The 15,252-nt window shown below is 37.5% G+C and overlaps 1 protein-coding gene across 3 annotated transcripts in view; it reads right to left on the bottom strand.

Annotated features, from left to right (window-relative positions):
- RPS6KA3 (ribosomal protein S6 kinase A3) overlaps positions 1-15,252 on the bottom strand; it is a 96,846-nt gene that overhangs the window by 41,500 nt on the left and 40,094 nt on the right. For 2 of the 3 annotated variants that reach the window (XM_068961955.1, XM_068961956.1), the window contains one exon: positions 4,143-4,259. In XM_068961955.1, the coding sequence (XP_068818056.1) occupies positions 4,143-4,259 (117 nt within the window). Of the gene's footprint in view, positions 1-4,142; positions 4,260-11,078; positions 11,137-15,252 lie in introns of those variants that run through there. The other variant, XM_068961957.1, reaches the window with a different exon arrangement.

Genomic DNA, 15,252 nt, shown 5'->3' with positions numbered 1-15,252 from the left:
AGTATTTCTGAACTGAAACAAATTCTAATTAGGTAGGGATAGTGAGGATTTGATATTTATTGTTCATTCTTAAGAGTCCCTAATCAAGTTTCTTTGGGCCATTCTACAAGAATTATTGTCTTCATGGGTTGCAAGATTTCTTCACCCTTTTTTTTTTCTTCACCCTTCTTTGAAAGCACCCTTTTTGATAACCTTTCAGCACATCTTAGTTTTTGCAAAGGACTTTCACAAGGATTTGTAACTCATTATTCATGATAATTTTGGGAAGCAGGCCTACTAAGCAATGTCTATTTTATAGCTGCCCAAGCTAGGGCTTTGAGAGGTGAAACAGTTCACTTAGAGTCACAGTGGTGACATCAGGATAAGAATTGGGCCAGCTACCCAGTTCCAGTGAAAAAGTTGGCTTAAAGCTCAACATTCAGAAAACTAAGATCATGGCATCTGGTCCCATCACTTCATGGGAAATAGATGGGGAAACAGTGTCAGACTTTATTTTGGGGGGCTCCAAAATCACTGCAGATGGTGACTGCAGCCATGAAATTAAAAGACGCTTACTTCTTGGAAGGAAAGTTATGACCAACCTAGATAGCATATTCAAAAGCAGAGACATTACTTTGCCAACAAAGGTCCATCTAGTCAAGGCTATGGTTTTTCCAGTGGTCATGTATGAATGTGAGAGTTGGACTGTGAAGAAAGCTGAGCACTGAAGAACTGATGCTTTTGAACTGTGGTGTTGGAGAAGACTCTTGAGAGTCCCTTGGACTGCAAGGAGATCCAACCAGTCCATTCTAAAGGAGATCAGTCCTGGGTGTTCTTTGGAAGGACTGATGCTAAAGCTGAAACTCCAATACTTTGGCCACCTCATGCGAAGAGTTGACTCACTGGAAAAGACTCTGATGCTGGGAGGGATTGGGAGCAGGAGGAGAGGGGGATGCCAGAGGATGAGATGGCTGGATGGCATCACGGAGTCAATGGACATGAGTTTTGAGTAAACTCTGGGAGTTGGTGATGGACAGGGAGGCCTGGCATGCTTCGATTCATGGAGTCGCAAAGAGTCGGACACGACTGAACGACTGAACTGAACTGAACTGAACCCAGTTCTGTGCTTCTGCTCAGGGCCCTCTTATTCCACTGCCTCTGGCAGGTCACCAGTCAAGCATAGCAGGAGCAGCAGCAGTCCCAGATGCCATTGGATCTTCTCCCACCAGCATTTCTGACCTTTCTAACTCCCCCATGAAGCTATTCTAGGCTGTGACAGGTCATTTCTATTTCCTTGGCTTAGACTGGCTTTTGAGGATGAGTAAGAAAGGAGACGCCCTATTTTTAATGTTTGCTATTTTTAGTAAGGTATTTAAGTTACTCTTAAAGAAATAAAGGGAGACACATGCTAACTCCTGGAAACTTTAATATTATGTTCCCTGAAAATAGAATATGCTGAAATAAATCGATCTATTTTGGTTTATCCATAATAAATTATATGATAATACAATCCCATGATTTAATTCTCACTACTACCTTATGAAGGTAGGACATTATTTACTCATTAATTCTTTCCAGAACTATATGCTAGGTACCGTGCTAAAGGATCAATGCTGAGACATGGTACAAGGCATGCATGGCCCCTACACTCATAGAACATAGTCTAGTGTGGGAGACAGCCAATAAATGAATAACTACTCAAACAAAAGACTGCAATTGTGGTGAGTGCTGTGAAGATGAGGTATGTAATGTTCTGCAAGGGTAAAAGAGACAAATATGACCTAGCCAGGACAGCTGGGAAGACTTCGAGCTCATAAGCATGACAGGAGCTAACCAGAGAAGAGGTCGGAGTGGGACACAGTGTTTCAGGCAGAGGGAACAGCACGTGCAAAAGGCTTTCACTTACAGACTGAAAAGGAGGCCCATGTGGCCAGAACACAGGTAGCGAAAAGTATATAAAGTGATGTTGATAAGGTAGCTAGGGGGCCGACTCAGGGGCTCCTCTACCATCTTAAAGAATTCATCTTTCTCCTGAAAGCAAAGGGAAGCTACCAAAGGGTTAAGGGGACGGAGTACAAGACTAGCTCCTCTTGGCTGCCCTGTAAATAATGGCTTGAGGCAAGAATAAATTTGGGAAGTCCAAGGTAGCAGCCTTCTTCATTAGGTCAGGGAGAAATGGTGGTGGCTGAAGAAGTGGCAAGGAAAAAGAGAAAATAGGCATGATTTGAGAAATCTTTACTAGATCAACAAAACTTGTGGACAAATCATATTGGTAGAGGTGAGGGGAGAGGAAAGGGTGGGGACTAGAAGGATATGTTAAGAATGGATGCCATTCATAGTGATGGAGAGAAATGAAACAGGAGAGGTTTTGGGGTTAGGGGAAAATCATGAGTTTGGTCTTATACATGTTGAGTTTAAACTGACTTTAAGGCATGCAGAAAGAAAAAAAAAACAAGTAGCTATACATAGAGTTCAAAGCTTGGAGGTACAATCTACACTGAAGGTGCAAGTCTCTTAGGTCAGCTGTATAAGGGTTTTATTAAGATAGTGGACATAGAGTAATTAGGAGTGGATAGAGAGTGAGGAGAAGGGAGCCTAGAATGGAACATTGAGAACTTTAATACCTGATGACTGCCTAGAAGAGGGAAGTGGTGCTCTGAGAGGTTCAGGAACTTGCTCAAGCACAAACAGCAAGTATGTAGGAAAAAAAGAAAGAATCTACCTCTGGCTGACCTAGAGCGCAAACTTGCAACCATTAGCTTCTTTTGGCTACTTAATCTGTATTTGGATTGAAAATATCATTTTGGGTTTGAAAGAAGTTAACAGCTGTAACAGATTACCTATGTTAGCCAAGAATTGCTAAATAGTCCCATTAAAATACACAAGAGAGAAAAACTGGTGTTGTTTTGAAACTTGCAAAACATGTTATCTTCAAATGCTTCCTCAGTGAGGTGGCAAAGAAGCATTGCATGGCGAAAGTTGAATGCACTCTCAGAAAGTTCCTCTTGCTGAGAAATGTACTAGATAGACAGGTCAAGTAGTAATGATTATAAAGCTGTATTTCCCAAAATGGAGTATAGGAAGTGCTCCTGAGGTATGCAACAGGGGGAAAAGTGATACAGATGTTGCAATTTCAGCTAGTGGATTTGGGAAATATTTTTAGATATTAAAACAGACACAGATATCACTGATTAGAATGCAACCTTTGCATTCATTTTAAAGACAAGCTAGAAGTCCCCCAATTTCATATCTGTAGTGCTAACCCCCCACCCTATTCCCTTGGAAGTACCTATTCACTTTCTGCTGGAATTAGGGATACTCCAGAGGAAAGACTGATATGCAGTGTTAGAATATAACACAGGATCACCTTCCAATTCTACATGAAGCCTCAAAAAGAGACCAGTGTATCATGGGAACATTTTGTGATTGTTTAATCATTTGAGAAGTGCAATTAGAGAGGTTGCTGACAAAGGTCGGTTTAGTCAAAGCTATGATTTTTCCAGTAGTCATGGATGGATGTGAGAGTTGGACTATTAAGAAAGCTGAGTGCTGAAGAATTGATGCTTTTGAACTGTGATGTTGGAGAAGACTCTGGAGAGTCCCTTGGACTGCAAGCTCAAATCAGTCAATCCTAAAGGAAATCAGTCCTGAATATTCACTGGAATGACTGATGCTGAAGCTGAAGCTTCAATACTTTGGCCACCTGATGTGAAGAACTGTCTCATCTGAAAAGATCCTGATGCTGGGAAAGATTGAAGGCAGAAGGAAGAGGGGACGACAGAGGATGAGATGGTTGGATGGCAACACTGACTCAATGGACATGAGTTTGAGTAAACTCCGGGAGTTGGTGATGGACAGGGAAGCCTGGTGTGCTGCAGTCCATGGGGTCGCAGTCGGACACAAGTAAGCAACTGAACTGAACTGAATGCCGTGAAGATAAAATGAACTGAATACTGGCAGTTTATGAAAGTTTCCAATGTACTCTTGAATGGTTTTATTCACTTTCTCACACTTATTGACAGTGAGAATTGTAAAATCACAGAAAGTACCGCTTTGTAGGGAGATCAGTAGTATTTCAATAAAATATTTTCATTCCCCATTTGTATGAAATATACATTAATTTCAAAAAACAACTTTTTAAAAAGTACATATTCATGACTTACCTTTCCAAATGATCCCTGCCCTAATACTTTTAAAAGTTCAAATTGGGAAGGATCTGCCTTTTCATGTCCTTCCTTTACATGATGTGTGATTGCAATTTCTTTGATACTGCCTTCTTCCTGTTGATGCAAATATAAGGGGAGAAAACAGAGTTAGAGCTACTTCCTCTGGCTATAAGTCAAGCAATGTAAATTTAGTGTATCATATTAGAAATCCTCAAGTTAACATACATAAACTGCCTTTACTGACCCATCAAGTAAAAAGAGAACACATGTCAAGCAAATATACTTTAAGTTAAATGTCAGAGACAGAATAATACCAGCCAACCACACAGGCCAGTTAAACCTCTAAATAACATTAGCACTGAATATTTTCAAGTCTTCATGCTTCGTAATGGAAATAATCAGAATAATTAGTTTCATTGGCTGAGGGCATAGGGTGTAAAGAAGTCTGAAAACAGATCAGACTAATCTGCTATGCTCTGATATGTGGCTGTATCGGGTAGAATCAATACTATACACAAAAAAACCTGATTATTGGGGAGAGGGGTTTGAAACATATTCCAAAGTAAATGTGGAAATTTCTACCCTCAGCAAGGCCAGCTGAATTAGCATGGTGAAATTTATTGTGTTTGAAATATCTAAGTTACTTCCTGTTTCTAGGACAACCTGAGATCTGAGAGGGGAGAAAAGGGATAACTCTAAAATACAACATCAAAAAAGATTTAACATTTGGATGGAGGATTAGACAGAAAAAAAAAAAAAAGGTCTTTCCAGCATGATGGAACAGTAGAAGATCTTAGAGTTAAGAAAAGGATACTTAAAGATGGTGGTTGTTTTACTATATTTGAGAGGTGTCAGAAAAGAAAGGCTGAAAATACATGTAAGTATACATATAATTTCAATTATTTATTTACCCTGAGATCAGAAGATTAAGTACACCTTATTTAATCAAGACACATAAAAATCAGCCCAAAACTACAATAAAACAAAACCCAACAAAACAAGAGACATAAGCTTGTCACAGACTATTATCATACTCTGTATATTTTAGCACTTTTTTCCTTGGGTTAAGTGGGATGCAATTTATTAGTCTGCAACATTTTTTCATATTATATTTCATAGAAAATACCAACTACAATTACCTGTCACAAATAAAAACGCAACACAGGCAGGGAAGAATTACTGATTATAAGCGTTCTGCATTTTGTCACAGGCATTCAGGATCAAGCCTCATTCCACAGTGTGAGCTACAATCAGGCCACAGGTCTCACAATAAACAGCAGTTACTATTCAAGAAAGATTTCATTTTTGATGACTACCCTTCCTTTCCTTTGAAGAACCGCACTAAGCACCTACTATGTATTAAGCACAGTACTGGGAATACCTTTCATTCTATTTCCAGTAATACTGTCTAGATGTAATCCATCATTACCTTTCCTGTAGGAAACTGAAACTAGCTTGGTCACTCATCATGCCACTTTTTGCCACTGCCACTCCAATTCATCCTCCTGATAAATTCATTTTCTGAAAGTAGATGCTCCAGTTACTTGACCAACTGCTCAAAAACTTCTCCAAGTTTTCCCAAATTAAAAGCGCTGCTTCACCTTGGCAGTGGAGGTCGTCTGCAACATGGTCTCAACTGCCTTTTCTGGCATTATTTCCCAACATTCCCTTATACAGTCTTTTGTCAAGCAGGGTTATTTCCTGTTTCCTAAATTTTTTGTCTTTAAAATCTAAGTAATACTTACACATGGGTAACAAATCAAATAGTGGCAGAATAGTTTAAGATGAAAAGCAAGTCTCTTCTCACCACCATACCTAAGCTTTAAAAAAAAATCTAATTCTTTCTGCACTAACTTTGATAATTTTTTAGTTTATTAACTTTACGACAATGCCTACTGATTTAAAAATACGATGAAGGACTTACTTATATGCCACTTCCATCCATCATCTTCTTCCCTACTATCTGATAATTATTTTCACAAAACCCTCTCGTTTTTTTGGTAAGTTTTAGACAGGATCCTAACTCTTCACTTTGTAAGAGGGTAATAGTGCCCATACATTCTTTTCCTCAAATTACTCCCCAACTGCTGATAGCTTCTTTGTATTAATATTTAAGGCTGCATTAATATTTAATATTAAGAAAATTAACATCCTCTCTTGTAACCACTACCAAATTCTTCTTGCTCTCCCCAAAGCCTGATTCTAAAAGCTGAACGCCTATACAAGCAGCAGCATTTTCATGACAATACATTGTTCAAACGAAGGCTAAGAGGTTTATTAAATTTCCTCTCATACGGTCCCTATCAGTGAGTTCTGGGACAATCCAAGGGGACTTGAAATCTTAGCTTTTAATCATACTTTCTATTCTTCTGAGAGCCTTTCTTACCCTCCCTCAGGAAGGGTTGTTCTCTAGACCTTGCTGCATAGGTATTATCTTGGGATGTATCTTCAGTGCTTTCCTGGTTTAATTTACTATTTTCAGTTTCCCACGTTTCTCTCTTTCTTAGATCACTCCCTTCTAACTTCCTAAGAAAAGTGATGTGGAAGAAAACTTTCTGGATCTCGCACATCTGAAAATGTCTTTATTTTGTCTTCACATTTGTATAGTTTGGCTTCCTACCAAATTTTAGAATAAAAACAACCTTGCCCAAGAATGTTGGCGCCATTCGTCCACTGCCTTCTAGCAGTCAGCGCTGCTGCTGATGCTAGTCTGATACACACTTTTTAGTACGTGACCTGGTTTTTCTTTCTGGAAGTTTTAAGAATTTTCTCTGCTTTTGTATTTCTGAAATTCCACGCTAAGTGAGATAAAAATGGTCTCCTCTCCTTCAGAATGCTAGATGCTTGGTGAACCTTTATAATCTAAAGACTTGAATTTTTTAACTCTGGCGGAATTCTAACATTTCTTTGATAAATTCCTTCCAACTACTCTTCAGGGTTTCTCTTTTTACAGCAACTCTATCAATTGGACATTGTATGTCTGGAATTTAATTCTCACCTTTTTTTCTCTTGGTTTCTGTCTCTTTTCTGAGAGACATCCTTGACTTTATTTTCCCACCTTCATACCAAAGTTTCTATTATGGTAAATCTTGTTTTAAAATAAATCTTCAAATCCTTCTTTTCTCAGCTTCTTTTTTTAAACAGCACTTTCCTCCACTCCCCTACCACAACCTCCCCAAAATGGAGGCAATCATTTTGAGGATATTAGACTTTTAAAAATCTTTTTCTAAATTGGGAGTACAGAGAATATAAAAATCATCCTTGGGGGTAGAGAGAAAAGATCAATGTCTATGGCTCAAGTTCCAAAACCTTGTGACTGTTCTATTCCCAACATATTTTTCTGTTCCTTCCCAGTTGAAATTTTTACTAATCATATCAGTAAATCATTTTCTATTTACTTTTATGTATAAGTGAAGTCACAGTAGCATAATAGGCATGATATCCTTGGTTAGTATCTTGATTCCCAAATTGTGCTTTATGTTAGAGTCTTTCCAAGCTATCGGACCATGAATATTTCAGAAATGAGCTTGAGATTCAATTAGGACATTATACTAATGCTTGGGCAATCTCGGATAACAGATAGGAAAGCAACAGCATGCGCTTCCAGCTCATATTTGGAATCCAATGAGATGCAGGGAAGAATATCAAATATCTGAAGACACTGATAACCAAGGACAGACTGACATTCACATGTGACAAACCTATCTTTATATCACTAAATCAACTGTTATTGAAATGAATCTGTCATATGAAAACACAGAATTACAGCCTGATAGTTTGTAAAATTGTGTTTTTGCCTGTAAGTATACAGTGAAGCAACTATAATTTTATGGGAAAAGAATTTTGTCAATGAGGTAGAGTAGAACTATACATTATAACCATTATAATTTTTCTGTGAGGCTCACATTTTTACATTTTCTAGCACAATTGCACTTTAACTGATATATGGATACCTGCCCATTCATTGGAGAAGGCAATGGCACCCCACTCCAGTACTCTTGCCTGGAAAATCCCATGGAGGGAGGAGCCCGGTGGGCTGCAGTCCATGGGGTCGCTAAGAGTCAGACACGACTGAGCGACTTCACTTTCACTTTTCACTTTTATGAATTGGAGAAGGAAATGGCAACCCACTCCAGTGTTCTTGCCTGGAGAATCCCAGGGACGGGGAGCCTGGTGGGCTGCCGCCTATGGGGTCGCACAGAGTCGGACACGACTGAAGCGACTTAGCAGCAGCAGCAGCCCATTCATTATCACAAAAACTTAGCTTGAGTATTTAAAAAAGTTGTAACAAATTTCATATTTTTATTTTTACAAAGTCCACATTTATTTGATAAAGGTGTACTTGCAGGTAAAATTGTGAGGCTGGCAGCTGGTCTACATCACAATCCTGTATCCTTCATCTACATTCCCTGCACTTTCAGACACTTGGCACTCCAGTCTAGGTGTTCAGCACTTTCAGACACTTGGCACTCCAGTCTAGGTGTTCAATACTCTCAACTTATGAATGGGAGTTAATTCGTTCATCCATTTAAACATTTATTTATTGAGCACCTAATACATGACAGGCACTCTTCTAATTGAGACATACGATAAATGAAACAGAACAAAATCTTTGCTGTTTTGGGAGAGACCTAATAATAATAATAAGTAGTAGTATTACTACTAGTAATAGTAGTTATAGTAAGTTCATCTTAGAACATGATACATACTGTGGAAAAAAGATATTAAGTTGGATAAGAGGGATCAGAAGTGCATGGATGGAAAGAAGGCCTTGCAATCTGAAATAAAAACACCAGGGCAGGCTTTACTGAAAAGACACTATTTCCTAAAGGAGTTAAGGGAGTCAACCACCTGGGGGAAGAACATCCAGGCAAATGGACAAACCAGTGCGAAGGCCAGTGTGGTGCACACAGGGAAACTAGTGTTTGCATCAGGGAATGAGAAGGAGAGGAAGAAAAGGAAAGGTTCAAGAGGGGACTAAAACTCAGGCAGCTCTTGTACTTTTCCTACGTGACTGCCTGGTCCTGATGGAAGTGTTTCTGATCTATGACATATTCTCTTAGGGTGCTTCCTTTTTGTTAGAAGGCAATTCAGATTATGGGCCCAGTATGGTGCTAGGTATTAGCAATACTAAGATACAGAAAAGTAACTGCTCTTCAGGAATTTACCCAGGGTTTCAAAGATGTACTACTGGGTAAACACTTGTTGAGTATGACCCTGATAGATAAAACAAAGTCTGTTCAGTTAAAAAAATTCTGTAATTTTTGGAATTTGTAAAGAGTATCATTTTAGACATCACAGAAAAATGGCAGAAGAAAATTCATGGACAGATGGATCTTTTGGTGCTCCTCCTGTCACAGAGAAAGGTCACCTTGTTTGTTTCCCAGGACCAAGAAAAGGTCCATAGGTTTTGTCTTAAATGGTCTTTGAGGTCTTTCCCTTAATAGAGAAAAATTAACTCAATGCTTCCTTTCCAAGTTGAAAGGGAAAAAATAGAATTTTGTTCTTAAAATATTTTTTAAAAGGATTAAAGAAAAGGAACTGAAATTGATGCTGCCTACCTGAGTTATAGAAAACATAATGTTTTAGCATCCAAACATCAAAAAACCAAACTGGGTGACATTAACTGATTTTGAAGAGTGATTCAACATTTGGCATTATGCCCTGCCTTGTATACATAATTTCCTTTTTCCTCCCCTCCCTTGAGTCAGGAAGTGTGTTCTTAAGGCATTTGTATTTTTAAAATTGTTTTTAATGTCAGAAAACACTGTTGAAGCTGGAAATAAAACATTTAAATATTCCTTAGTAAAAGCCAATAAATAAGTATTTTCTACTCATGGATATGTAATCATTTTGTGGCCTAACATAAAAAAAAACTCTGACAAATGAAATTATAAGATTATATTTACCTCTTAAATATAATCCAAAATTAAATACTGCTCTCTATATAGATACTTATAGTTCCATAATACACATTTTTTAATTTTAAAAAGATATGTTAATTTTTTGGCTGTGACACATAATTAGGCTGGTTATTCAAGTTGTGGTGAGAAACTACATTTTAATTTATTCTAGATTACAATTTGACCAAATCCAATTTACTTGATTTGCTAATGAATGATAAATATGCTCAACATTTCTCACTTAATCAAATTCTTTAAGAGAGTATTCCAACCAGTTTCTTGAATCTATGCCTGAAAAAAGAGCACTGATAGTTTCCCAGACTAATATTCTCAATAACTGCTGCAAAGAGCACTAAGTTTTCTCCCAGTCGGGAATCCTGATCAACAAATTTAATTCTCTTTAAAGAGCAGCAGGATATCACAATTCTCATGGGAAAATATCAAATTTATTTGGGCATGCTTTTTAGATTAAATACAATGCAAATTATCATTTTAACAAACACATTTTAACAAAGTTATGCTTTGAAAACTGTTCCTACTCTAAGATAAAATTACCTGCTTAAAATATAATTGATTAAAAACTTCAAATTTTTAAAAGACCTAATTTCAACAAAACTCTGCTTTTAAGTTCTTGACTGTTTAAAATAAGACATTCTCCTACAATGTTGCTTCCATTATTATTACATGGTAATCTCCTAAATATTAGTACGTTTCCAATTTTGTTCAGGCCTAGTTTAATACTGAGAGTTACAATATAAAATTATACACACTAACAAAATAAAAATTACGTTAGCACTAAAAAGCCAATGTAAAATAACTTTAGAAAATACACAGAGTTGAAATATATAATATAAATAGCTGGTTTAAGTAAACAGAAATAGCATTCTTTAAATGTTCCTTAAGAACTGGTTTTGAATTCTGAAAAGCTACTTAAAAGAATATATAAAGTAAAATAATTGTTTAATTAGTGTAATTATACTTAGCTCCAACCGAAACATTTTAGTCTTTAAAGAAGTTAAACAAAGCTTACCTGTATAGAGCGAACACGAAAAGACAGAAATTTAAACATGGCTACGAAACCATGATGGTGATAAAAGAATTTCTGACGGTAAAACTTAAGTTAGAAAGGGAAGGCCAAGCCCCTGCAAAGTTTTCCCCTACCAGCTGTTCCGGCAATTAGAAAATTTCCTGTCAGGCGGGTCCCGAAATGCTAGAGAAAGAGGCCTGACAATTTTCCTGTGGTAAAAGAAAGGAGAACCGTAATGGCGAGGGCACTAATGTAGCTGATAGGTAGGGAGGCCAGAGCAGGAAACCAAAACAGATTTGCTGATAGCAAAATCCTGTTGAAATGTTCATACGCCTGGTTCCCAGAAATCTGGACGATTTTCACAACCAGTAAAATGAACGTTCTTTTATTTCAGAATCCTGAGATAGGTTGGTATTTCTTAACTATATGACACTTTAAAAGCAACGGAAACTAGTCAGCACTGTCATCGATTCACATGTGAAATTTTACCCTGTGTATTGTTTATACACGCACTCCAAAAGACAGTTTCAAGACTACTTTAAGGTTACATGTAGACATGTAATGGGTGTTCCCCGTCAATGAGGAAGAGTTTCTGAACTATGGGAAGAAAATGACCACATGTAAGAAACTTTTTGATTGTGATGTAAGGACAGATTCTTCCTATCTTAAATGAAAGTAAATTACATTTAAATTCTTACTGGTTTCTAAACATCAATTGTCAACCAGGTTAAAGACTTCAAGGCCCACAGTTAAAATTCACATTCCTAGCTGATAAAATCTAAATTAAAAAAAAAAAAGTCCACTCCCTGGGTTATTAGTGAGCAAAAGGAACATTTACTGAAGTAAATCTGGAAAAGAAGGAAGGGTGAAACTACCATACAATCCCCTACTCCATTTCATCCTCTAATAGCTTCCAGAAGTTCTTCTAAGGTATTTTTGCTTTGAGAAATATTTTTTAAAGTATGCCAATATTCAGACATGATCACTAAGACAGTGTCATTTAAACAAAACCAAACGACAGAAGCATCAAGATCGGTGGGAAAATATTTAACGTACACAATCTATGTAGAACCAATAAAAACCTCAAATGTTAATCTACATGACCTGTACCAATATCATAAAAATCATCAAATTTTCCAGAACTGAAGAACATCTAGAAATCAGCAGGTTTGCTCCAAGCATGAAGGAACTACGGTGAAGGCAGGCACATATTTGATGACAGAGCTACCTACCACGAGAGCTCAGTGCTGCTGTCCTGTATTGAGCAAATATTAGGGGGCCTATTAGGTGTTACAGACACCATGTGAAAGGCCACAGCTCCTTCTGCTAGATCAAATTTTTATGGCCGTGTACAGTTGAAGAATTTTTTTAAAAGTTACTCGATTTGAAAAATTATTCTATGTAACCAAACATATTAGAATCACCTGGGACTCAAACAAATAGCCAAGATAAAATTTTCAACTCTGCCTGGGAAACTGCATGTCTCTTGATTAAAAATGCGTATCTTAGTTTTTCAGCAAGGAAAGCACTGAAAAAGTTTTCCATCAGAACATAAACCCTCCCATCTCCCAAAATCAATTACCTAAGGCTGCTTACAATACTGCAAAAGGGCAGCAAGGCCAGGACAATCACCCAACATTGAACCAGTCTCTCAACATGAGGTGCTTCTTAAGACTGTCAAGAAGAGGCAAACATCACGGTTATTCTACAACCAACTAAGGTTATTCTACAACCAACTAAGGTGCACAAACGAAACAGGAGTGTCCCCGTACAGAGCAGTCACCAACTTTACTCTTGTAATATTTAAGAACAAGAGCAACCAAATAACCTTTTTTGAATTTAAAGGGTTGGTCTAAATTGGCTTTAATGACTAGTGATGCTCAGGTTAACAATTCACATTTTACTGCGAGATATGCTTTTTAATATTACCCCTAAAATATAAAGCAATATTTCAGACACCAAAATCTGAACTAAGTCTTCCTCAGTTGAAATGATACCGTAATTAAAACAGCATGGTACTGCTGTATAAAAGATAAGCATAGCGACAGAAAAGAATGGGATGCTTTACCTCTGAGGGAGATGTGATGGTATTTGGCTACCTGTTTAGAAAATGCAAGCATAAAGGAAAACATTGATATAGATTTGGTTATAAAATTTAAAAACTCCTTTACATCAAAAGGCACCATAAACAAAGTTAGAAGAGTAGCTCAATATATATCACTAAACAGTTGCTTTACTTGGGTGTTAGTTATCTCCTAATCAGAACAAAAGCTCTTTAAGTCCTTCAGGACATTGTTTATGGCATTTATTAGTGTTTAAGCATATCCCATTGTCCCTACCAGATTAATCTTTGGAACAGGCACCATACTTGCTTGTATCCTTATAGCAAACACCACATAGGACAAACTCAAATAACGGCTGCCCAATTAAGTATCATATACTGAAGCCTGAAATGGACACTACTTGTGTGGTTGTACCCATGAAACTAGATACTACTGTTAATATTCTCCTGCCTCTAACTTTTAACTATCTTTAAATTTATCTTTTAAAATTTTCAGCTAGTTTTTTCATTTTTATGTCTTATTGGTTTTATCATTCACCTTACTATTTAAGTAACTTTCATTATAAAAATTATGCATGTCCAGAATAGAAAACTTAAATAATAAAGATACACAAAAAGGAGAAAAACAAAAGAGGGAAAAATTCACTATTTCAATGCTCTCTAGTTTTTTTCTGAATACATACATGTACACACTTGAACCATACTACAGAATATTATTATCATTTTTTTTTTCTGTAGAGGGTCAGAAAATATGGCTTTCCAAGTCATACTGATGTCAACACCGCCACTGCAGCAGGAAGAATGGGTGAGGTTGTGTTCCAATAAAACTTCATTAACCAAAATAGGGGGCAGGTCTCAGGTATAGTTTGCTGACTCTTGTTTTCTATTATTAAATCAGCCTCAATGTGTCATTAATGACTGCGGAGGATTCTACTATATAAATTCCCTGGGGTGATGAGTATTTGATCTATATCACTGGAATGTCTCCATGTTTTGTGTACATTCACAGTTTATCAGAAATAATTTCTAGAAATGGCACTGTATTTCTAGAGGTAGTGCATGCGAAGCTGCTTCAGTCATGTCTGAATCTTTGCAACCCTATGGACTGAAGCCCACCAGGCTCCTCTGTCCATGGGATTCTCCAGGCAAGAATACTAGAGTGGGTTGCCATTTCCTCCTCCAGGGGATCTTCCCAACCCAGGGACAGAACCTGGGGATCCCGTGCTGTGGGCAGATTCTTTATCGACTGAGCCACCAGGGATGGCACCTTCTAAAGGAGTATACAGCATTTTAAATTTTCTTGATCCTAAGTTATTTGGCAAGTTGTCCTCCAGGAAGAACCTAAATAATAATGAGAGAACCATATCAAGACCTCACTCAGGCAAGGGTAAACTACAGCCAAGCAGGGCCAGTCAAGGGCTAAATCTGGTCATGCCCATCACTATTTACCTAACAGCTCCTGCTGGTTTTGCCCTACATAATGGCTACCACTGACGTGAGTGGTTGTCACAAAGCCTACATGGCTCACAAAGCCTAAAATACTCACTACCCAGCCCTTTATAGACAGTTTGCTGACTCATGGTCTTGAGTCTTCCAACAGAATGAGCAGCAAATGCAAAAGCCCTGAGATTAGGAAATCAGCTTAATGAACTCAAAACACAAAGGAAAGATCTTGGTGGCTAGCAAGGAAAGAGAAGGAAATGGGGAGGTATGTTTGGGCCGTATCAAGCAGGGTTTTACAGACTATCAAGAAGTTTGGATTTGATTTCCAGTGTAATGGGAAGCTAAACTGCCTCATTTTAGGCAGCAGCATCAATACTGATTCCCAAAATCTGTAAGCCCTTTTTGGCTTTTTCCTTTCTAATCTAATTTCCTTCCCTTCATATTTAATCCATCAATAAATTCTACATATTTTATCTCTGAAATATACCTCAAATCAGTCTATTTCTATTTCCTCTGACACTGTCAGTACAAGCCATTATCATCTAGCACCATCTAACTGATTTTCCTTTTTACAAATTTCTCCTATACAATCCTTTTCTTCACAGCAGCCAGAATAATTTAAAAACAGAAATCAGGCTGGGTTGTACCCCTATCTCACATGCTTCAATGGCT

The sequence above is a fragment of the Capricornis sumatraensis genome, chromosome X, assembly GCF_032405125.1.
Source record: "Capricornis sumatraensis isolate serow.1 chromosome X, serow.2, whole genome shotgun sequence".
Lineage (NCBI taxonomy): Eukaryota > Metazoa > Chordata > Mammalia > Artiodactyla > Bovidae > Capricornis > Capricornis sumatraensis.
The sequence above is the reverse complement of the archived record's forward strand: the minus strand, read 5'-3'. Positions and strand labels throughout refer to the sequence as shown.